Genomic DNA, 24,464 nt, shown 5'->3' with positions numbered 1-24,464 from the left:
ATTTGAATTTACTAGATATATGTATTAAATGATAAATTCTTTTAAACACTAAAATATATGTATCTTTATAATTTTATTTTTAATTTTTTTATTAAATAGTTTTTTATGTATAAAAATGAAATAATTTTAGTTGTGCAGTTTTAAATATAGTAAATTATTACTGTTTGTCTTTTTGTGTAAGAGAGGGTAGCTAGCTTGGTTCTCTTGAGAAGTCCACGTCAGCATTTTAGAGCTTGATTGTGTTCACTTTCCTTTTGATATTATGATGAGATGATCACCGACCCATTCATTGCTTGTAAGATACAGATTTTGCCGTGTTTGTTGGATTTCTTCTGAGACGTTGACCTACCATTACATGGGCAACTCTTTTGGCTGCTCCGCCTCCGGCGAGAGGCTTGTCTCCGCCGCCAGGGACGGCGACCTTGTTGAGGCCAAGATGCTTCTCAACTGCAACCCTTGTCTTGCCAAGTACTCCACTTTTGGTGGCCTCAATTCCCCTCTCCATTTTGCTGCTGCCAAGGGCCACAACGAGGTCTCTCTCTCTCTCTCTCTCTCTCTCTCTCTCGTACTCAAAGTTTGAATATTTATGTGTCTTTCTCTGATGGGTTTCGGTTAGATTGTGGCATTGTTGCTTGAGAATGGTGCTGATGTGAATTCAAGGAATTATTGTGGCCAGGTAACACTTTCATCATCTCGGTCCTCTTTCTCCCTCGATTTGTTATGTTAATGTTAGTTTTGATAAGAAGGAAAGTTGCATCATATAATTACGAAATGGGTGAGATTTATGTATCTAATTTCCATTTTCCAATATGGATAATTGGTCCAGTTATCCAACTCTATAGAGTACGATTCATTCCGTCCGGCAAAACAATTGCTGCTTGTACGGAATAATGAATACTGTTTGTTTGCTGCTAAGCTAACCGATCGACGGATCTGGTACCAATTTAGCAGATTCCAGCTTCATAAATGGAAGCTTTATGAGTTTTTGTTTTTTTTGTTTCTGTTCTCATTTTGAGACATGTCTGTTGTTGTACTTATTTGGGACGTTGTTTCATTTGATCCCTTGATTTGAAGACGGCTTTGATGCAAGCTTGTAGATATGGCCATTGGGAAGTTGTACAGACGCTTCTGCTCTTCAGATGCAATGTAAGACTTGTTTACTTTCTCTTTATCCGAGCTGTTTTTCAGTTTAGTCGTAATTCTATATTTACTATCCCATGGGAACTGTAGGTCATTCAGCTGCTGGTTTGAGAAACTACTTGCTAGTTTGATTTAATTATTTGATTTCAAGTTTATTTTGCTCTTTACATGGTATAAGTTCATTTTCGACTGTATGAAAACTATAGCCCATCCAATTACAGGTTATGAGAGCAGATTATCTCAGTGGGAGAACTGCTCTTCACTTTGCAGCTGTGAATGGGCATGTAAGATGTATTAGACTTGTTGTGGCCGACTTTGTTCCAAGTGCTCCATATGAGGCTGTACAGGCTCGCACACAGGTCGACAAGGGCGATGCATCAAATGTGAAAGGAAAACATGAGCAAAGGTACCCCTTTCCCTTCCTTTATGTGATATTCAAAACATTTCTTTGAAGTTACTTAATATGTTATATATTATGCTTAGCCAGTGGGATTGATTAACTGGTCAATATTTGGCTTCTGTTGTATGCTTACTCTATATTGTTCTTCCATACACTGTATAGTATTTGTACTTGGTACTTTGTGTAATGTCTTAAAATTTTCTCAGTTGTTTTGCATACAGAACTAATGCCCAGTTAATTACTACATGATTGAGCTCAGGGAAAATTATTAATTGAAAAGCCATGCATAGTTTTCTTCAGGATATTAAATGACGACATTGAGTTTTCATTTTGTGTTTTTTGCTGCAAAGAATGTCAAAGGCTTGGCTTTTCTAGAGAGTATTTATTTGTGGGTTATATTCTTGCAATTTATTTACTTCATTCCAGTGCAGTGCCCTGTCCAAGTTTGTGAATAAGACAGCTGATGGTGGTATTACTGCCCTTCATATGGCTGCATTGAATGGATATTTTGATTGTGTACAATTGCTACTTGATCTTAACGCAAATGTATCTGCTGTGACATTTCATTATGGAACATCAATGGATTTAATAGGTATGTCTATCGTTTAATACTCTGAATATTTCTAAGGTGGTTTCCTCTTTCAAAAATAACTAATTGGATTTGATATAGGGGCTGGAAGCACACCATTGCATTATGCTGCTTGTGGGGGCAATTTAAAATGCTGTCAGGTTGCATTTTGTTTTTATGTTTAATATCGCTTCTGATCCTTTCCTTAATATCTGGCAATAATGTTCGTTTTTCCCCCCTAGATCCTCCTTGCAAGAGGTGCTAGCCGGATGGCTTTGAATTGCAATGGATGGCTTCCTCTTGATGTTGCTAGGATGTGGGGACGTCATTGGCTTGAGCCTTTGATGTCACCCAGTTCTGATGCCACAATACCTACATTTCGTCATTCAAATTACTTGTCCTTGCCTCTTATGAGTGTGCTTAACATAGCCAGGTATTTTCCACTTGACTAGGCAAAACGTATTTAGATGATTTAAAAAACAAAACAGCAAGAGAAACATCATAGGTACTTGTATATTGAACTTAATTTGAGAATACTCAAGAGCAACTCCTCTACAGCCAACCAGATGTATGGAACGGTGTATGAAGATTAGAACATTAACAAAAGAAAATGATAAAAATCAAAGACAAGATGTTTCTGTGCTCCCAATGGTTAAGGCCACTCCGCTGCCTAAAATGATGTCTGAGGCTTTTTTTTCTCTCCCATTCCACCTCATTATTTCCTGACATACCCCCTCCCACTTACATGCTAGATGTTGTCCCCTTCTACCAATATGCTTTCTTTTCTCCTTTAACTAAGTTCCTCTGGGTGCTCTCCCTATTCCCCCTTCCGTAAAATTTCAGTAATTTTCTTTTAGCCCTTCACATTGCCCAACTCTCACCCTGATACCTGTCATTAGCATATCCTGTTCAAAATCTGAAAGTGAATCTGAGGAAGCTATGAAAGTAGGCATATTAAGAGGAAATTAATTTCTCCAGGCCTGCATATATATGTCTACTACATAAGCCTCGCCTTTTTTATTTTGTAAACTTACACACAACATGCTTCTAATTATAAAACCAGCTATAGCTAAATCTAAGTTGTTGTTAGGCCTAACCTTAACATGGGACTAAAGTTGATTTCAAATAACTACAGAGAGTATGGGTTGCAATCATCTACAACCACCTCAGATGAGATTGACTTCTGTGCCGTCTGCCTAGAGAGGCCATGTTCAGTTGCTGCAGAAGGTAATGGATTATTTTATCTTTCAATATACTGTAGCACTTATAATGGCGATCCACATCCTAAAGTCTTGTAATTGTGCTGGGACTACTTTCATTTTATTGAAGTTTAAGCATTCACCAGGTAATTTTTTGTAAAGGGGGAGGGGAAGACTGGTGGGGAGGGCATGTTAGTTATCTTCTCTTCCTCTGTCACTATACTTTATGCCCCATGTTCTTACTCACATTTTGAGGATTATGAGTTTATGTTCTGTAAAATTCATTGAGCTTTATGTCAGAGTTAAATTCAAACCCGGAGAATTTTACTTGCAGGATGTGGGCATGAGCTATGTGTAAGATGTGCACTCTATCTCTGCTCAACAATGAATGTTTCTTCTGAATCGCTCGGCCCTCCGGGCTCTATCCCTTGCCCACTCTGTAGACATGGAGTTGTCTCTTTTGTTAAGTTACCAGGTTCCGTAGCAAAAGAGAATAAACTACACGTGTCTCTTGGCTTGTGTACCCCATGCATGCTACATCCACGTGACCTGGATCAACCATCTCTTTCAGATACTCCAGAGATTCGAAGAAACTGTGTAGCTTCTGTTCCTTCAGAGATACTATGCCCTGTCACTTGTGGTCCATTTCCATCCATGACAATTCCTCTATGTACCTGCAATGATGGTCCATGTCCAACATTTGAACCCCGAGAAGCAGAAACACAGGATGGATCACCCCGTCACTCACATGTTTCTACGACAGACCAGGATAAAATGGAAGGGCCTAGACTTGATAAAACAACGTGTTCGAGCATGTTTTGGGGCAGGAGAAGTTGCAGCCGGGAGCACCAGTGCAATTCAGAAATAAATGCTTGACTCATAGAGTGCTTATTTGATCATTCTTCTGTCCTGGATACCAGATAAGTTTTGGATCAAATGAAGAGTCCGCAGCTTTCTTATTAACCAGCCTGCTTCAGATAGTGTTTGTAAATCAGTGGATATATTTCAGCAAGAGAAAAGCTGACCATGCAGATATCTTTTGCTGCACAGGATGTTATGCTGGATGAGATGGGATATACAAACCTGGCATTTTGGCATCCTTATTGACCTTCTGGACGTCGTCCTGTTAAATGTAGGTGTGTGAAGTTAGTTTGAGTTTCATGAGATTGTTATTCTGATTTATTGCAGTCATATGAAAGCAAATGGTCTTTTTAAGAGGAAAAAGAATATCTTATGCTCTTTTAGCATGTGTGTTAGATTAGGGGCATCTGTATATTATGTTAGACATGAATTTTATAGGTTTACAGAGATCAAATTTGGGGAGTGAAGCGACTTGCTGATGCAATCATGCAAATTGATACCTTTTGTGGGATTTCCCTCTCTTAACATTAAGATTTGCTGCTGAAATGTTAGTGTTAGTTCATGCTTGTTTTTGCCTACTTAGAAGTATCAAATTTGTGTGTGTGTGTGTGTGTGTGTGTTTTTTTTTTTTTATGTATGTAGACTAATCTTCCTAGAAAGAGTTAAATCGTTACGGGGTGTGTTAATGTCACATTTTATAAACATAGGGAAATGCCAAGAAAAGTTACTGTTTTCATAAACCAAGAGATGTCATGCATAATATGACATATTTGAAGGAAATGATGTAATCAAGTATCAAAAGTAATCACAATCGACAACAATAACTTTCAAAATGAAAGAATGTGATGCATTTCAAAAGCCCAATAAATTTTGCAAAAAGCGACAATAAATAACAATAAAGGCTTGTCCTAATGGATGAATAAATGATGAGACGATGATTGCAGGGAAGTTTAATGATGAATGTGGACATATTGACATATATATTATCGGTAGCATTATAAAAGCTATAGTACTACAATCACAGCCAATTTCATAATATGATACCGCTACCATTGAATAATGTGAAAAAGTATAGGCACATGCATATACATAACAGATGCAATGCAAGGTGTGGTGTATCATTAAATTATCGACAATGGTGCAGAGGTACTTTTGGTTGGAATGGCACAGTCAAAATGGTACTACTAGGGATACTATTTTGTTCTTCGTTATACAAATAACTCTAGTTTGTCGTTTGCTTAAAAGTAATCGTTTTCTAGTGTTAAAAGAATTATCCTATTTGAACCGTTTTTTCCATCTAAATTACACTAACTATATATTAATTTCTTTTATATGTTAGTTAACGTTTCTTCCGCTATTCTTAATATATAAAAATAAATGATTAAATTTATTCACATTATTTTTAAAATATCTTTTTTCTCTTATTAATGTCATATCAATAATATCACTTACTTGACAAAATTTTAGAATCAACCACTCAATTTTTGTCAAATCAATTATTATTTTCAAAATCAGCAAAATATTTACATACAAGTAATAAAAATATATATAAATTAGGGAGCAAAATTACTAATGACAATAATTAGAAATTAATAGTGTCTAATCAAATTTATAATCTAGACATTAATTCATATCTCTATATTTATTATATTTTACCATTATAAACAATACAATAAATTTATAATCCTAATAATTAATTTATTAATTTCTATAAATAACTCATTAAATGTAATAAACATCTATGTTACAAATGTCATAATAATAATATTATTAATCATAATAAATTTTATGTTACAAATATTCAAATTCTATACTATTTGAACTGTTTATATAAGTCTTTTATCACTATTTTTTCAAATAATATCGAATTTAGTACAAAAAATTTATTTTCGAACTACACAATATCTCAAACTTACTCAATGCAGCATCACTATTTGAACAATATCACCAAACAAACAGACAATTGGTTTATCAAAATTCGCGTGGTTCGTGTATGAAAAACATTAACACCCACAAATAAAGACGAGTCTCTTTGCTTAGAAATGATTATATTAGATAAAAATGTACAAAACAAACATATTATTGTATTTTTAAATTGAATTTATAAAAAAATACTTTAATTATTTTTGCTTTTTATACTTTTTATATTATTTTCTAATACTTTATATATAATTATATTTTAATATAGTTAAAATTATACTTCTTTCAATATGCTATTTATTGTTCCTTTTCTAATAACTTAAAAAAATATCATCAATTTTTTTAACTAATTATTAACTATGATTTACTAACACGGTAGGGAACACCTCTTCATGTAATTGTGAAAAAAATATGATGACCAAATTCAAACATTTGTTACAAGAAGGAAAAATCTATACTATTAAAAATTTTGAAAATAGAATATGCAAATGATTTGTATAGACCAATTAAAAATACAATAAAAAGTAAATTTTTTACTCACAACTGTTGTGAAAGAAATTAAAGATCCAGTTTTGAATATTCTCCAACACTATTTTGAATTTGCAGCACTTGAGACATTGTCTGACAGAGTGGATCAAAAAAATATTAACAGATAATTTCACTTTATACTATTCTAAATATTCTTATTAAAAATAACTTATTCAAAAAAAAATTCTACATACTTTTTGTTCTTTTATTGTAAATGTCATTAGAAAACTGCATACACTAAAAGAAACAAGTAAATGTTAAAAGAAAATTCACAAAAATAAGAAGAATAGAATTAATATTTAAAGAGTAAAAAAATATACAAACAATTCATTTTTTATTTACATGTATAGTTATTAACAAAATACTAATAATTTTAAGAATATTATGTTAAAAATTATATTGTGAAAATCTAACATCCAAATTTTTTGTATTATAAATTATTTTAAATAAAATACATTTTAAATTTAACTTTAATTTACACGTATTTAATTTAATTTTATAAAACATAACAATTTTTAATATTTATTATATACTATCATTAATTTACCGTCACACGCATTGCGTAGATGACATTCTAGTTCATGTATAAATTCTTAATAGTAACGCGGCTCATTATGTTTGGAGTATAATCAAACTTAGTCATTAATTAATGTTTTTCTTGAAAAATAGAGATAGCAACTGTGAGTGAAGTGATAGTACTCATTTGTTATCTTCTCTGAATAAGCTGTCAGAATATCACACTGCCAACTGATTTTTTCTGAGAAAAAAAAAGTGGCATGGTTTTAGAGAAGTGAACTCGAAACTAATAATCCCTTCAACAAATTCTCCACTTGAGTATAGATCCATCCATATCTTATCCATTGTTATTGTTATGATTCATGAAGGACGATGAATGATGAATTTGAAGTCCCTGCACTTGCTCTAAAGTCTAAAAGATATCATAAATATATTGTATATAGAAAACTACAAAACTACAAATAAGTTTAGCAAGAAATTAAATGAAAATCTGAATACATCAATTATCAAGTGAAAAAATAGGATGGGAATCTCCTTTTTGATTTCTCTGTCTCTCTTGCCAATAATAATAAGCCATTGGTCACACCATCACAGCAGAGTCATATCACAATCTTTCTCAATAATATTCCAATTTTAGTCCAAGAATACTTGCATTTTCAAAATCCTCAATGATCCAACTGAGGAAACATGTTTTCTATTAAGCGTGCACGCTTCCAATGAATTTAAGGCCTCAACCCAAATCGGGACCCATATGATCCTAATAAGTAATAATATTATTCATACATTACATCACCAAAGACATTATTAATTTGGTTTCTTTTGCCACTTTAGCTAACACATGTTGTAAGTGACGAATGCAAAGCATGATACATGGCTACTGTGTGTGTGCAGTAGAGAGAAGTGTGAGTTGCATGTGGTTTGTAGATGCCTTCTTTTGTTTTCCCTAGAAAATGTGCCACTAATAGGAACTCTGATCTGATCCTTTTTTCTCCTGTCAAAGCAGTAATGGTAATTAATAAGAAGGGAAGAGGGGGTATTCAGTATTCTACTATTCTTATTCTATATAGCAACTACATAAGTTGTTCATACAAATTCAGGGTACCTTGTTTGCTAATTTTGAGTGTAAGGAGCTGAGCTTGCTTGCATAATGCATTTATCAATTCTTATCAACTTGTTCCAATTCCATTGCTTCCATATTCCTCTCTTGGATGCCTAGTTATTAGTTATCAAAACTCGAGCCATGACATTTCATTTGAAAACTTTTAATGATCAACAAATAAGTTAGCAATATTTATTTGTAATAAAATAGAACTGGAAGAAAGATGATAGTATGTGTTCCTAAATGTCCTTCCATTTCTATACATCCAAAGTAAAAGTACATGATAATAATAACAAAGGTGACAACTTCCACTTTTATAAAAATGAGATGGTGTATGTAGTTGGCAACAAGAAGAAGGCCAGATATAGCTAGCAGATTCACATGCAGCTGTAAATTCAAATTGGGGTCCAGAAAAACAGTCAAGTCTTATCTCTATCTATCCTTAATTATGGCTTACAAGTAATTAAGAGATCAACAATATACTATAGTGCTTATGATAAATAACTCAACAGTTTGTAGTTATAGTTAACCAAATAACCGGCTCTTTATAATGAGAAAGGACAAGTGAAAAACATGGTCGAGAAAAAACTTGTAAGGAGATAATATATTAATGAGAGTAATTAGTGGAAACCAGCCACTTCACCTAACACATAATGTATGTGTGTTATTAGTTATTACACTAAATTTGTTTATAACAACATAAGTGGTGAGCCTGAGTGTTGTATTATATATAGAAGGGTGAAAAATTAAAGTTGAGGTGAGACAATGAAAGCTGAGAGGTGAGAGTAGAAGGACAGGGATAAAAAGTGAGTATGGGATGGTGATGGGTCAAGATTGCAGGATGCATTGGTGATGGGAATGTTATGAACTTTATTTGTTTGATTCAGTACAAGAAAGAAACTACTTGGGTTCATATCTGGATTATGCTTATAACATAAATTAGATTGATAGCGATAGTTATTGGCCGTAAATGTTTTCCTGCTTGTCCTCTCTAACTCAATAAGGACCACCTATATATGTCGGTAATTTCATTATTTCAAATTAATGTGTTAATATATAGATAAGTAGATATGTCATAGTATGTATGTGTATTGTGTTGAGTCACAAGTCACAAAAGTCACGAGCAAAGGGTGAGTCTAGTTAGGGACCACTGGACATGGTACGGTATTAGCAATGAGTCAAGTCTAGATTTCAGATTTGGGCCTCATTTGTATAAATAAGCAAGGCTTTTTTGTTTAAACTTTAAACTCAATTATATCTGTCCTTTTCATAATGTAATAGCTGGAGCAAGAGAGAAACTCTATGCCTTCATATACCCAACAAACATTTCTTCCAAAATTATAATGCCCGCAGGTTCAATTATTCACATTGAATAACAACTTAGACTTTTTTGAATTGACTATAGTTGGTAAATTAGGTGGCTGTTTTCATAAACCACATTTACCAACATGGACTTGAGTAGTGATGATGCAATAACAATGACTTGGAAGTTGGAACCAACTAAACTAAAATGCAAACTTTGACTCAAATTAAGGAAGAGTACTTATTAGAGATACAAATTGCAAACTGGACAGTCAAGTCAAAATTTAATGAGATAGTTACATTACATTGATGATTCATCATTTCATTTCACTCGTAATTATGTTACTTGTTGAAGCTCGCATGATATCAAGAACAGGATTAATATTCTTAGTAAAAAATATTGACACTAAAAAGTCTTTTTCAAAAGTGCTTTCTAGTTTTATTTATTTTAGGGTGGCTAAAATAAAGTAAGATGAATTATAGGTAAATGATATGAATCACTAAACTCTAGAGCTAGAATGAGTGAATGTATTCTAATATTCATGGGGCCCAAGAAAAAGGGAGAGGGTAAAAGGGGAATAAGGAAATGGTAGGAATGGAGGATGCAGGGCTTGAAAAAGATTCCCAGGAATAGCATGCTTTCTGGGGAAGCGACAGCTCAGCCTGAGACAAAAGAACAATTTGGGTTTGATGCCCTAATCACTCTCATCTGGTGGGTCATTCACTCATCACCCCACGTCCCTTCAAATCACTTGCCCTACACAAATAAGGTCAATTGCCCTTATAATGACGGACCCAAACATTTTTCAATGCATATTCAAACAACAGTACTATAGTAGTAGTATTTTGAACACTTAATTATAAGGCATGCCATGGTTCATCACATTGATTAAACTTCATATACCATTAAACATGCAACCAACTTGTTCAAGTTTTGAATACGATTGATGCAAATTTAAGAATTAAAAAAGAAAAAGACGCACAAAGTTGAATATGGGAAATTACTCAAATTAGGGTAGCACGCTGAACCTAGAGCCGAGCTAAGCTATTATTCGCATTGCATTATTAGTAGCCAACTAATTATGTGTTCATATGCTATCACCTATCGCCGCTATTGCATTTAATTAAATAATATATAAATATAATCATCATATTAGCAAGAGATGATCACCCTATGGAACAATGGAATTCATGTATGCTGCATAGATAAACCCATTATTGTATCACATGCTAATGTATATATTTTATATTATATTTCGTTGAAATAAAATGCAGTACATACACTGTAAGGTATTTTTGTTATATTTTCAATCTATCCGTACTCGGTAGTACAATATTTTTTTTCCGGTTACACCTTATTAGTATGATTAATTATATAATTAGATGACTGAAAATTTTAACATTATTGAAAGTAGAAAGTTTGCTTTTTATCTTTATATTATTTCCTTGTCGTGTTCTGTTTATGCACCATCTCAAGCCCAACACTCTCAACAGCCAAATCCGTACAAATATATCTCACCCTCCCCCCACCCCAAATTTTCTATTAAATATCTGCTGATATTTTTTTATTATTATATTTCATGGTTCATTCAATAACGACAAGAAAATCTAACACCACTAAACTACATAAAAATGTGTAATAGTATTAGTACGTACTAAGTAAAGTAACATATATCATGAAAAAGAAACACATAATAGAGAGAATTGGAATTAATGGCCAAGCCATGCAAATGTGGAAAGAAACAAAAAGAAAAAATATAGAGAGCTAATAGAATATTTGTACAATGTGTACAGTAAAGATTTAGAAATATAACCATTAGTATTACCTTTTTCCATCAGCGTAAATTTTTAGGATGAGTGATATCATGACATGGTATCAAAATCAGCTTAATTGATGGTTATAATAAGTCTAGGGGGCCAGCAGTTTTATTAAATTTTGGCCAACATGTAACCAGCAGAGAAATATAAGTCATTGGATGAAATTTTACATCAATCTCACACCATCAAATCATCATTGATGGCTAGTTGATGGCTAACAATCACAAAAATTAATGGCCCCCTAGCATTGCTCTTTTAAATATTATGTGTGATGTTCATTTTGTAACTTATATAGTTCATTGTACACAGAAGCGAGTGTTGTATTATATTTGTATATGATCATTTAAGGGAAAGTTCGAATCCTTAATTAATCGGAGAATACTCCCATAAAGACGTTTAAAATGTCTTTTTGTAAAGATGCTTATGTTTTTGCATTATTATTGAACGTATTAATGAACTGATTATTTTAAATTTCTTAATAAATTAGAATAAGAATGTTTTTTTTATAACAATAACAATAAACCTATTTTTTTTAGAGATTTAATTGTATTTTTAAATTTTTAGGGATTTAAATGTCCACAAAATAAAAAATCAAGAATATATTTATCTTTTTATAAAAAATTTAAAGATATTTAGTTTAAATTGTGTAATTTGATCGGATCAAATCAAGTTTTATAATTATAATACAAATAAGGTGGATTATAGCATACAGATGTTATTTCATAAAGAGATAAAGATATTCTCATTTGTGGAATGATTATTCAACACGTAGCTCTTCTTTCCTTGTGTAGGGAGCAGCTTGACTAAGCTTGGCAGAGCTTGTCCCAACAATGGCTAGTGATACTTACGATGGAGTCACATGTGAGATAATAAAGCCTTGTAACCAAGCCTTCTAATAAGGAATACACGGTTTTATATATTTTGATTTATTAAAAAATATCTATTCACAATTGATTTAATACATAATAATTAATAATTTTTTTAATGTATATATTTTGAGTTTATTGAAACAATTATTTTGTAATAAATCAATAATCAGTTTATTTATATTGTGTAATATAATTGAAATATTAACTAATGAAATATATTTATTGAATAAAATATTTATTATCACAAAAGAATTAGAAAAAAGTTATACTATGAAATGAATATTTTATTAAAAACACATTTAGTTAAAAGTATGATAGTTGAATTTGGATTTTTTAAATTTTGAATTTTTATTTTAGAGGATAAAGTGTGAATTTTTTAAATTTTAAATTTTTATTTTAGAGGATAAAGTGTGATCTCTTATTTTTGAATGATTTTTTTTATATTTTCTCTTAATCTTACCTATAAAATAAATGGTGAGAAATCATATTTTATTCTCTAAAATAAAATTCAAAATTTAGAAGATCCAAATTCATGACAATTGAGTAGAATATATCAACAAAGTATCAAATTATCCATTTTATTTTCTGATCATAGTGCAATAAGTATAGTATATTTAGTTATAGTCCAATTCTCTTTTAATTTATATTGAAGATGGTCGAAAGCATTTAGAAGGATGAGATATTTTCGACATACCTTGTAATCCAATCCAAGGTTTTGTTACTTCTCTGTGTGAGAAAAATTTTTAAAAATAAAATAAATTAATTAATTAATTTATATCTTTAAAATAAATTAAATTAACTTTAAGAGTATAGAATTTTAAGATTTAAGGGGTAAGGTTTAGCTTATATTGTTTAAGATTTAAGAGTATAAGATTTGGTTTTAAGTTTAGGGTTAAAATTATTATTGTTTTCGTGGAGGTTGGTGGTTATATAGTTTATTTGTCGATAAATTTTTGTAAGTTTTTCATCGAGATGAGTTATACGTCGGCAATAAGAGAATACGAGGGTGGATATCTGTAAAAAGCACTCTGAAACTTAAGTCAGTAAGTGAATAATAGGCTTTGCAAGTTGTAATAATCTGAATAACATTCTTATCCTTTCTTTTATATCTGAAGTGAAAGATAATGGTTGAGTTATGGGTGTTCATGGATCGAATCCGATCTGCATATCCGCGGTGTTTATTCGAATCCGATCCGAAAATTGCAGATATGGATCCGATCTGTAAGGATATCAGATCCGATCCAATCCGCACAATAATCGGATCAGATTGCGGATTTTGTATAGGTATGCATATCCGATCCGCATATCCGCGTATCCGCAAAAATAAAGAAATAAATAAGTAAATATTTTTTTATGTTTTATTTCAATTAATAATTATCATATATATTGTGGGTTGATAGTCTAAAAGTGTTGTATGTTATTCTTATTAAAATTTGAGTTTCATTGAGAGTTTTTCTATTATTTTTGCTTAATATTTTGGACAATATTTTTATATCAAAAGAATATTCTGCTAAAATAGAGAGTTACATAGGAGAGTATTGAATTTGGTTCATCCTATAATTTTAGAGTTATTCAACATCATCTCCTTCATAGTTTATCATTGAATATTTTGTTTGTAAGTTTTATCTTTTTTTATTTCACTTCAGTAGAAAAAGGCATTTAAGTGAGACATTAAGAAAAAATCATAGAAAAAAAAAGTAAAGAGAGATACTTAGAGAGAAAAGCCAAAGTTTATGTCTAATTTCTTTTTATTATATTTCTGTTTTAAATCTTGTATTTGAGATGTATCTCTTGTTAAGTTGGGTGATCACTTAGTGTATTGTAAATCTAGGGAGTAAACCTAGCTAATTTAAGATTGGTTAGAAGTTTGGTTTGTCCCTGATAGGATTATATTGAATCCTTAAAAATTGGTGTTTATAATATTTAAAAAGATAGTGAAAATTCTACCACTGTTGTGGTGGAGACTACATGTAAGCTAGGATTTTTTATTTTATTAAATAAAATAAATGTAATATTTATCAGGAAAACGATTTGCACTCGTCAAAGTCCCGGTGCAACGGTAGCCAATGAACGTGTACCAGATTGTTGGACTTGTCGGTCATCAGATACCCTCCGATCAGTAACATGATATAACACCTGGCGTACTGTCGAAGGATCTCGGGATCGTCTGTCTAGGGCATCTGGCGGACACGATCCCGTAGCCACACGAGCTTTAGTGTGAAAGACTTATTCCTTTTGCTCCGCCTGTTGTGCTGCCAACGGAGGCCTGGTGCCGAGCAGCTGCTCCACCAACGCCCACGTCTCCGTATGGTACCACCTACCAAAGTCACGGAGGCACCCCCGATGGGGTTACCGTGTGCGCATAGGCCTAGGTGGTATGCCATGTCTTGCAGGGTGATAGTGACCTCACCCCACGGGAGATGAAACGTGTGCGTCTCTGAACTTTTATTTATATTAGACTAAATACTAAATATTTTCTAAAAAAAAATTAAATTATACATAATAACTTATTACTATTAAAAAAAGTTGGGAGGCTGAGGCCGCCACTCGCCCCCTTTATGTCCGTCCCTGGCAACATTATTAAATTTAACAACCATAACGAAACTAATCTCGAAGTCGGCCGCCCCCGGCGTAATTTGTCGTCTTGTTCAGCCTGTAGATGTCCCCGTCATTCTCCGCTTGGCGCGTCATCACTGCTACGGTCAAAGGTATAGTCAGAAATGGTTAAAAAAGAGGAGAAAGATGTTAACAAAGTCAAACTGGGGTTCGGAACTAAGCTGTAAACGACTTCTATATATAGGCGCGTACGGGCCATATCTCATTTAGAGTGTAAATGAGATATATACGTGTCACGCTGACGTGTCATATCTCGTTTACAATGTAAACGAGATATACGCATTGTCATCTCGTTTACACTGTAAACGAGATATGAAAAGGGAATTTAAATTGGTAATTTCTTGTAAAAATATTTATTTTGGTTAATATTATATTTATTTTATTTATTAAAATAAAAAATCTTGTCAGCTACAAGGCACAAGGTAGTTAAATTATGATATATAGTTGTGTTTTTTTTCCTTCTTATTTTGTTTTTTGTTTTTATTTTTTAGAAGATAAAATAAAATTGTCTCATGTATAATTAATTTTCCAGAGAGAAAATAGAAAATTAAGTTTCATTTTTTTTATTTGAGAACTAATTGATCAAATTTAAAAGAATACTATAGATTTAACTCCTTATTTTTTATATCTTAAAAGAATTTTTATAACAAAAAAAGATAGTTAAATTAAAATAGAAGAAATATTTTAATAATTTTTTAATTATTACTGCATAAAAAAATTAGATAATATCTCGCATCATTCGTTTACTGGATTTATACATTAAAATAATATTTTAGATGAAAAGAATAAAAAAAAATAATCCACATGATATGAAGAACAATTCATACTAAAAAAAATCACACGTTATTGTAGTTGCCGGTCGACTAGGACAAGTAGGAGGATATGTAAAGCGGCTTGGCTTGCACTCGATCTTCAACAAGGCTTTACGAGAATTTAGACAAGCTGATCAAGATTTCTAATCATTGCTACACGTGTCCTTCAACTATGCAAATCTGTAAATCTGTATGAAATTGTATCTGTACACTAGAGTGACTCTGTATGAAATTGTATCTGTACACTAGAGTGACCCTATCATGAATGATGTCTATACTCATTGAAACATAATTTGTTTAATTATTTTCTATTATAGAAGAAACAAGAATTTTATTAAGATGAAGGAAAGAATGATGCAGAAAGGTGGGGGGAACAAGACTACAACCTACAAATAAATGGGTTTATTATTATTACTATAATAAATTGATTTTATTTTAATTTATTAAAAAATAAATTATTAAATAAATTAATAAAAATATCAAATAATAATATTAACATATATAAACGTTTTAAAAATTAAATATTTTACTATCTTTATTAAAGTGTTCTCCTAATTATATATGTATGTAAACTTTCTTTAACGCAAAAGATAACTATAGTCCACCCAAAAAAACCGATAACTATAGCCGTGCAATGTGCAAATCCCACAAGCCCCTAGCGAATCCTACTGCCGCTATTCTAAAATCTAAATAATCAATCATTAAGAAAAGAAAAAGAAAAAAAGATGATCATAAACAAAACCAAAGAAATTAAGAAGAGTGATAGGACACAGGCCCCGATTTCAATGAAAAAGGAGATAGACAAAAGCCGGGTTTTCTGAAGGAGCACGGCCAATAGCTTTGCAAGGTTTTATAATCATATTATGTTATCCAAATAAAAAACTAATAATTGTATCATAATTGATCAATTAACACGTATAAGGGTACCATAAGATACGTACACTTGAAACTTGTAACATAATTCCGACACACTAATACGTATTACGTCATAGGTGCATAGATTACTTCTCATAAAGAATATATAATATCATAATAATACTCCTGTTTGAACAATAATGCTTAGATAATTAGATGAGAACAGTGAAATAACTATTACTTAGAGATGAATGTTAAAGAGAGAAACTTCAAGAATTGTATTTTTACAAAAAAAGTGGTGTGTATTATAGCACGGATTTTAAAATCAATTAATATAGATGAAAAAATAAAAAAAAATAGAAATTATAATTTAATTCATAACAAAAATGATAAATATGTATGGCTGCAAATAATTTTTGGATGAAAAAAGTTTGAATGTGCTAAATGAAATAAGAAAATTTCTACCTACAAATACATCATAAATTTAGGATTCTTTCAAAAATTTTAGCATAACTCCTTTCTTTCTCATTGAGGTAAATTACAAAGCTCTTTTGAGGGCCATGATCGCCGTCTTAATCTAGGCTGCAATAGTCCTTTTATGCTCCAATCTCTTTTAACCTCTTTTTTTTTCTTCTACTGTCTTTTCTTTTTTCTCCTCCTTTCTCCTTTTTTTTCTATTTTTCTATTCTCTTCTGCCTCCGTCCATACCGCTCTGCCATTTTTTTTATCTTTTTTTCTCTTATCTTCTTGTTTTCTATTTCTTGGTTTGTTTTTTGTTTTTCTGCTTTTCTTTTAGAAATTTAAATTTGAGATCCAGATCTATATCTAAAATAATCTTTTTTTGGACCTGAGCTTAGCTTTATGTTTCTGATTTTATAACCCATCTGTAGTTTTTTCTCTTCTTCTGTGGTAGTATTTTAGTTTCTTTTTAGATCTTAAAAAAAAATTTATGAAAAAATTGTTTTGTTTATAGAAAAATTTTTAGAATTAGAAAATATTTAGATCTATATAGAAAAAAAGAAAAAGCATCTTATTGACTTACAGTACATAGGTGTAGATTTAGAAACAAAAGAGATTTTGTTTGGTCCCTATTTTTTCTTATTAAAAATATTAGTAATACAATATTGGACTTATTATCAGATTTTAGTTCTACATGAGATATCTATTTTTTTATTATCTATGTAAAATTTATATTATTTTGATATTTGTAAGTGCAGTTGACTTTCTTATAATTAAAAAATATTTCTTTCTGTAAAAAAAAAACAAATTCTACCTCTGTAAATAGAATGTAACTTATGAAGACACCAATAAAAAAAAGAAACGTATAGCTTATTGATATAAATTTTGGAAAATACTATTTGAGTCAATATTTTAGTATAAAAGATTAAAATGAATTAGTAGTAGTCGTGGTCCTATTCCTGTATATTAATGTAATTAGAAAGTGCATCATTAATCTTTAAGAGAGTAAATCAGCAAAGGATTTGGATAGTGATAAAATTATGGCCAGAACTAGTGAATAGTGATTTATTCATCTTTAAAATGAAGGAAGGACGAGGAGTGTAAATGTATAATAGTAATACTAATACTGTGTATGCCGTTATGAAGGCTTGAAAGTCACGTGCAATGCATGCTGCCCCTCTGACACATAACTTCTTTTGCTTCTCTCTCTCACTCTCTCTCACTCTCTCTCACACATGCTTCATGGCATTGCCTCCTTCTTCTTCTTCTTCTTCTTCTTCTTCAACATCATCTGCTTCCTCCAATGGCATTTTTATTTGCATGCACAACCACCACAACAACTGCCTACACCATATTCTTCAAGAAACACCATACTATCATTAAAACATCTCTCTCTTCCTCTCTCTCTCACCCATCCATGGCGAGATACTACAACCTCGGACTCTGCTACCTCCTCCTGTTCCACTTGTTCTGCGGTGCCATTGCTGAACAAAACAACCAAAACCCAGAAAAAATTTCACTACTTTCCTTCAAAAATAGCCTCCACAACCCACAACTCCTCCCTTCGTGGCACCCTGCAACTCCGCACTGCGACTGGGTCGGCGTCACTTGCCAACTCGGCCGAGTCAACTCGCTCTCCCTCCCTTCTCGCAATCTTAGGGGCACCCTCTCTTCCTCCCTTTTCTCTCTCACCTCCCTCGCCACCCTCGACCTTGGCGATAACAACCTCTCCGGTGAACTTCCCGGGGAACTTGGCCGCTTGACTCAGCTGGAGACCCTCCGACTCGGCTCCAACTCGTTTGCCGGAAAATTACCTCCTGAGCTGGGACTCCTCACAGAGCTTCGCACCCTCGACTTCTCCGGCAATGCCCTAGCCGGAGAACTTCCGGAGACTATCGGAAACCTGACCCAACTCGAGTTCCTCGACCTCAGTAATAATCTATTCTCAGGTTCACTACCTTTGTCTCTGTTCACAGGACCCGTATCTCTGATTTCCCTTGACATCTCCAACAACTCTTTTTCCGGCGAGGTTCCGCCGGAGATCGGGAACTGGAGGAACATCACCGCACTCTATGTGGGGAACAACAGATTATCTGGGAGGTTACCTAAGGAAGTTGGTGAGCTTTCAAAGCTTGAGATTTTCTATTCACCTTCCTGTTCCATTGAAGGTCCATTACCCAAGGAAATGGCAAAGCTCAAGTCTTTAACAAAACTTGACCTTTCCTACAACCCCTTGAGGTGTTCAATTCCTGAGTTTATTGGGGAACTTGAGAACCTCAAGATTCTTGACCTTGTTTTTGCTCAGCTCAATGGCTCAGTGCCACCTCAGCTTGGAAGATGTAGAAGCCTGAGGTCTGTTATGCTTTCTTTCAACTCACTCTCTGGTTCATTGCCTATGGAGCTCTCTGAGCTTCCAATTGTAACTTTTTCTGCTGAGAAGAATCAGCTTCATGGGCCATTGCCTTCCTGGCTTGGAAACTGGACCAGTGTTAACTCTCTGTTGCTCTCTGCTAATCATTTCTCCGGTGCGATTCCGCCGGAGCTCGGGAACTGCAGTATGATGGAGCATCTCAGTTTGAGCAGCAATTTGTTGAGTGGAGAAATACCTGAGGAGCTATGCAATGCTGCATCACTTTTGGAGATTGATCTCGATGACAATTTCCTATCTGGCTCCATTGAGAAAGTGTTTGTCAAGTGCAAGAACCTCACTCAGTTGGTCCTCATGAACAATCAGATTGTTGGTTTAATACCTGATTACTTTTCCGAGATTCCCTTGATGGTGCTGGACCTTGACTCCAACAATTTCACTGGCAACATTCCTTCCAGTCTCTGGAATTCGTCCACTCTGATGGAATTCTCAGCCGCAAATAACCGTTTGGAGGGTTCTCTTCCTGTTGAGATTGGCAATGCTGTTATACTAGAAAGGCTTGTTCTTAGCAATAATCAAATTTCCGGTACTATACCAAAGGAAATTGGAAGGCTCACTGGCCTTTCTGTTCTTAATCTGAATGGTAACATGCTTGAAGGGAGTATTCCAATTGAGCTCGGTGATTGCATTTCTCTTACCACATTGGATCTTGGAAACAATAGACTCAATGGCTCCATTCCTGAGAAACTGGTGCACCTGAGTCAACTGCAGTGTTTGGTTCTTTCTCACAATGATCTGTCCGGGCCTATTCCCCATAAGAACTCTTCCTACTTTCGACAACTTACCATACCGGACTTGAGCTTTGTTCAGCACCTTGGTGTGTTTGATTTGTCCCATAATAGATTGTCTGGCACCATACCTGATGAGCTGGGGGGCTGTGTGGTGGTTGTGGATCTATTGATCAGTAACAACCTGCTATCTGGGAGTATTCCAAGATCACTCTCGCGCTTGACTAACCTTACAACTTTGGATTTGTCTGGCAACTTATTGTCCGGTTCCATTCCACCCGAGCTTGGAGATGCCCTTAAGCTGCAGGGTTTATATCTGGGATACAATCAACTCTCAGGTGCAATCCCTGCAAGTTTTGGGAAATTGAGTAGTTTGGTGAAGCTGAATTTGACAGCGAATAAGCTGTCTGGTCCAATTCAAATTAGTTTTCGAAACATGAAAGAGTTGACACACTTGGACTTGAGCTCCAATGAGCTCAGCGGCGAGATTCCGTCCTCACTGTCAGCAGTGCAAAGCCTTGTTGGGGTTTATATCCAGAGGAATCAGCTTTCTGGCCAAGTAGGGGAGCTCTTCTCAAACTCAATGACTTGGAGGATTGAGATTATGAATTTGAGTGAGAACTGGTTCAATGGGAACTTGCCACGATCTTTGGGAAATCTTTCGTACATGACAAATTTGGATCTTCACAGAAATATGTTGACTGGAGAGATTCCTCCGGACCTCGGAAATCTGATGCAATTGGAGTACTTTGATGTTTCAAGTAATAAGCTATCAGGAAGGATTCCAGAGAAGCTATGCAGCCTAGCTAATCTGAATTTCCTAGATTTGTCTCAAAACAGATTGGAAGGGCCAATACCAAGAAGTGGCATTTGCCAAAACTTATCAAGAGCTAGATTTGTGGGGAACAAAGATCTTTGTGGGAAAATGCTTGGTATTAATTGTCAGATCAAAAGCATTTGCAGGTCGGCTTTTTGCGACGCATGGAGGCTAGCTGCAATTGCCATTACAGTCATACTGATAACTCTGAGCATTGGTTTTGTTCTATATAAATGGTTTAGCAGGAGGCAAAGTGATCCTGAGGAACTTGAGGAGCGCAAACTAAACAGCTATGTGGATCAAAATCTTTATTTCCTGAGCAGTAGCAGATCAAAAGAACCTCTGAGTATTAATGTGGCAATGTTTGAGCAACCTCTTCTGAAATTAACCTTGGCTGATATCCTCGATGCTACTGACAACTTCAGCAAGGCAAACATAATTGGAGATGGAGGTTTTGGAACTGTGTACAAGGCCACTTTGCCTAATGGAAACACAGTTGCTGTGAAGAAGCTCAGCGAAGCTAAAACGCAGGGTCATCGCGAGTTCATTGCCGAGATGGAAACCTTGGGCAAGGTGAAGCATCAAAACCTTGTTGCATTGCTGGGATATTGCTCAATGGAGGAGGAGAAAGTCCTTGTTTACGAGTACATGGTAAATGGGAGCTTAGATTTGTGGCTAAGAAACAGGACCGGAGCCCTTGAAATCCTGGATTGGAAGAAACGTTACAAGATTGCAACCGGCGCAGCTCGAGGGCTAGCTTTCCTTCATCATGGTTTCATACCCCACATCATCCACAGGGATGTTAAAGCAAGCAACATTCTTCTGAATGAGGAATTTGAGCCAAAAGTGGCAGACTTTGGACTTGCAAGATTGATCAGTGCTTGTGAGACTCACATCACCACTGACATAGCCGGAACATTTGGTTACATCCCTCCTGAGTATGGACAGAGTGGGAGATCCACAACAAGAGGAGACGTGTACAGTTTTGGTGTCATTTTGCTCGAATTGGTGACCGGAAAAGAGCCAACCGGACCTGATTTCAAAGAGATTGAAGGTGGGAATTTAGTTGGATGGGTTAGTCAGAAGATCAAGAAGGGTGAGGCTTCTGATGTTCTTGATCCAACAGTTCTTGATGCTGATTCAAAGGCAACGATGCTTCAGATGCTGCAGATTGCTTGTGTATGCCTCTCAGATAACCCTGTGAACCGCCCTACAATGCTTCAAGTGCACAAGTTCCTCAAGGGATTAGGGGATAGTAGTTGATTCAATGCTTCCTATTATATATAGTATTTTCAGTTTCTATTTAACTGCAGACTCATCTAACACGAGCTTCATTATATATATATGTAAAAGCTCTCCTTTGCAAAATAATAATTAGTACTCACAGAGTTGTTTATTGAACTCGTGCGTTTATTATCTTGTTCATAACCCATGTTTAAGAAATGTACAAAAAATCAACCTTAAATATGTAGATAATATTATTATAATAAGAAATGAAGATGAAGTAGAATAGGGTATGAGTGATGTTGAACAAATCCCTATGCAGCCCCGTTCAGACAGACTCACAGGAACAGCCACTGCAGTGCTACCGATGCCAACAACTTGTTAATGTGGAATATATTCTTTCATCAATAAAATTTGTGTAATTATTATTAATCCCCCCTTCTTAATTCATTGGGCTTATTGGACTTTCTTTATACCATTATCTCCAACTCCAACGATTATCGTAAGTCCTACTCATACACATTATCATAAACGCATTATGACCTTTCAAATATCATGTTAAGATTCTTTTTTTAAAGATATTAATATCCATTACACTCTATATGATTATTATTATTTTTTTTGGTTGACAGATATGATTATTATTTAATCATGGGTTCACTTTAATTTTCTTTTAAAAAATCATCTTATTACATTAAAAAAAAAACAACATTTACGGCTTAACTTTGACTATTGTCTCTTACAAGATACTAATATCCTTATAAAAAAAAATTAGAAGTACCGAAAATCTCCCCTTAATTTTGTTTCATTTAGATAATTATTAGTACTACAATTTCCAATTTTTTTCCAAAAGAAGAAATTACACAACTTTAGTTTAGCAAAAAAATCAATCACTATGTATTAGTGTGTATATATATTTGTTTATTTAATTTTCAAATAGTACAATACAACACATAAATGCAACATTTTTCATTTGTTTGTGTGAGATCGGTTTTCTTATGAGAAGACATTACTCTAATGCCCTAAACTTAGGGATGTCAACGGACAGGGTTCCCCATCTATCTGATAGTTTCTCACAGGGCCCGATTCTCCGTGGGAATTCCCGCTCGGGTCCTGCACCTGCCTCGGAAGAATTTTGTCCCCGTCCCCATTTTCGCGGAAAAAATTCTCCACTGTTAGATTCCCATTCGAAACAGTCTCCGCAGGGATCCCCACGTCTCGGGGAGTTTTGCCATCCCTACCGTGAACTTTCAATGAAAGTATGCATGTTGTAGAGCCAATAATACAATCAGAACTCAAACTCAAGTAAAAACTACTGCTAAACCATTAAGTCTAAGCAAATAGTTAACCTAGCCTTTCGATTGTACTCAATACGAATGACAACAGCCATGCATCATTGACATTTGTAAATAGTGGATACAACAGACTAATACTACCTCTTGTGGTTCAAGTATGAGTTGAGTCCTACATCAGTTAAATTTAGATTTCATGAAGTGTATATTTTAGAATGCCTTAAGATATTGGATTTAATGCTGTCTAGCCTGTTTTCGGTTTCTCACTTTATCTGTCAATTTGAATCTCCTCTGATTTTGAACTCCATCTAAGTTATTTAAGCTCAACATACCCATAAGTACATCATACCAAGAGCACAAACGTATGATTAACTAACTAATTTGGTAGGCATACGCATAAGAATCAACTAATACCATATTCAGATCTTGTAGGACAATGGTATGATGAACAAAGATAAACTTTGGCACATCATCCATTAAGATAATCAAATGGTATAATTCCTGACATAACTTCTATAAGATCTACACTATTAGATTCTTGCTTCTTGGTGCATTTAAGTCATTCCCGACCTTGTAACCCACTACAACATGAGTTTTAAGATCTTATCACCAGAATTTGATGCTCATAGCTCATTTGTGTATGCAGGTGTTATTTCAGGCAAGTTTCATGTCTAGTCAAAGCACAAAACAATTATCAACATAAACCACCCCTATTCCCCTAGCCCTGAGTAATTAAATTTCTAGTCTCCATCTATACACTGCAGTACTGAAACTTCTCAAAACAGATAATCATGGATCAATAAATTAAACTGACAAACAATGCATAAATGTAATCTATTTCTAAACAATTCTAAAACCGATTTACATGTTACATACAATCTAGATGTCCTTAACTATTCTTAAATGTACCATAATAAACGCAATGATCTTATTATGCACACAATAACTTAGAAGTAAAAACCAACCCCAACCATTTATCTCAAAACAGTGAAACACACATAAGGGGTGGTTTT

General features: G+C 33.9%; 2 protein-coding genes across 2 annotated transcripts; both read left to right on the top strand.

Moving 5' to 3' along the window:
- Positions 1 to 272: 272 nt before the first annotated feature.
- LOC107467032 (E3 ubiquitin-protein ligase XBAT33) lies at positions 273 to 4,746 on the top strand. The gene is made up of 9 exons (XM_016086040.3): positions 273 to 532; positions 617 to 676; positions 1,075 to 1,146; positions 1,362 to 1,546; positions 1,972 to 2,132; positions 2,211 to 2,269; positions 2,351 to 2,541; positions 3,244 to 3,335; positions 3,642 to 4,746. The coding sequence occupies exons 1-9, from the start codon at positions 356 to 358 to the stop codon at positions 4,181 to 4,183; spliced, it is 1,539 nt and encodes a 512-aa protein (XP_015941526.1). The 5' UTR covers positions 273 to 355; the 3' UTR covers positions 4,184 to 4,746.
- Positions 4,747 to 18,086: 13,340 nt separating this feature from the next.
- LOC107467061 (leucine-rich repeat receptor protein kinase EMS1) lies at positions 18,087 to 22,321 on the top strand. Its single transcript, XM_016086090.3, has one exon. It carries the CDS (start codon positions 18,266 to 18,268, stop codon positions 22,196 to 22,198), a length of 3,933 nt encoding a protein of 1,310 aa, XP_015941576.1. The 5' UTR covers positions 18,087 to 18,265; the 3' UTR covers positions 22,199 to 22,321.
- The last annotated feature ends 2,143 nt before the right edge of the window (positions 22,322 to 24,464 follow it).

The sequence above is a fragment of the Arachis duranensis genome, chromosome 9 (genome assembly GCF_000817695.3).
Source record: "Arachis duranensis cultivar V14167 chromosome 9, aradu.V14167.gnm2.J7QH, whole genome shotgun sequence".
Classification (NCBI taxonomy): Eukaryota; Viridiplantae; Streptophyta; class Magnoliopsida; order Fabales; family Fabaceae; genus Arachis; species Arachis duranensis.
The sequence above is the reverse complement of the archived record's forward strand: the minus strand, read 5'-3'. Positions and strand labels throughout refer to the sequence as shown.

Excerpts from the sequence above, each read along its gene's own strand:
- LOC107467061 (XM_016086090.3), top strand. The coding sequence starts at position 18,266 with ATGGCATTTTTATTTGCATGCACAACCACCACAACAACTGCCTACACC.
- LOC107467032 (XM_016086040.3), top strand. The coding sequence starts at position 356 with ATGGGCAACTCTTTTGGCTGCTCCGCCTCCGGCGAGAGGCTTGTCTCC. Across the intron at positions 677-1,074 it reads CAAGGAATTATTGTGGCCAG|ACGGCTTTGATGCAAGCTTG; the intron begins GTAACACTTTCA and ends CTTGATTTGAAG. Across the intron at positions 3,336-3,641 it reads ATGTTCAGTTGCTGCAGAAG|GATGTGGGCATGAGCTATGT; the intron begins GTAATGGATTAT and ends TTTTACTTGCAG.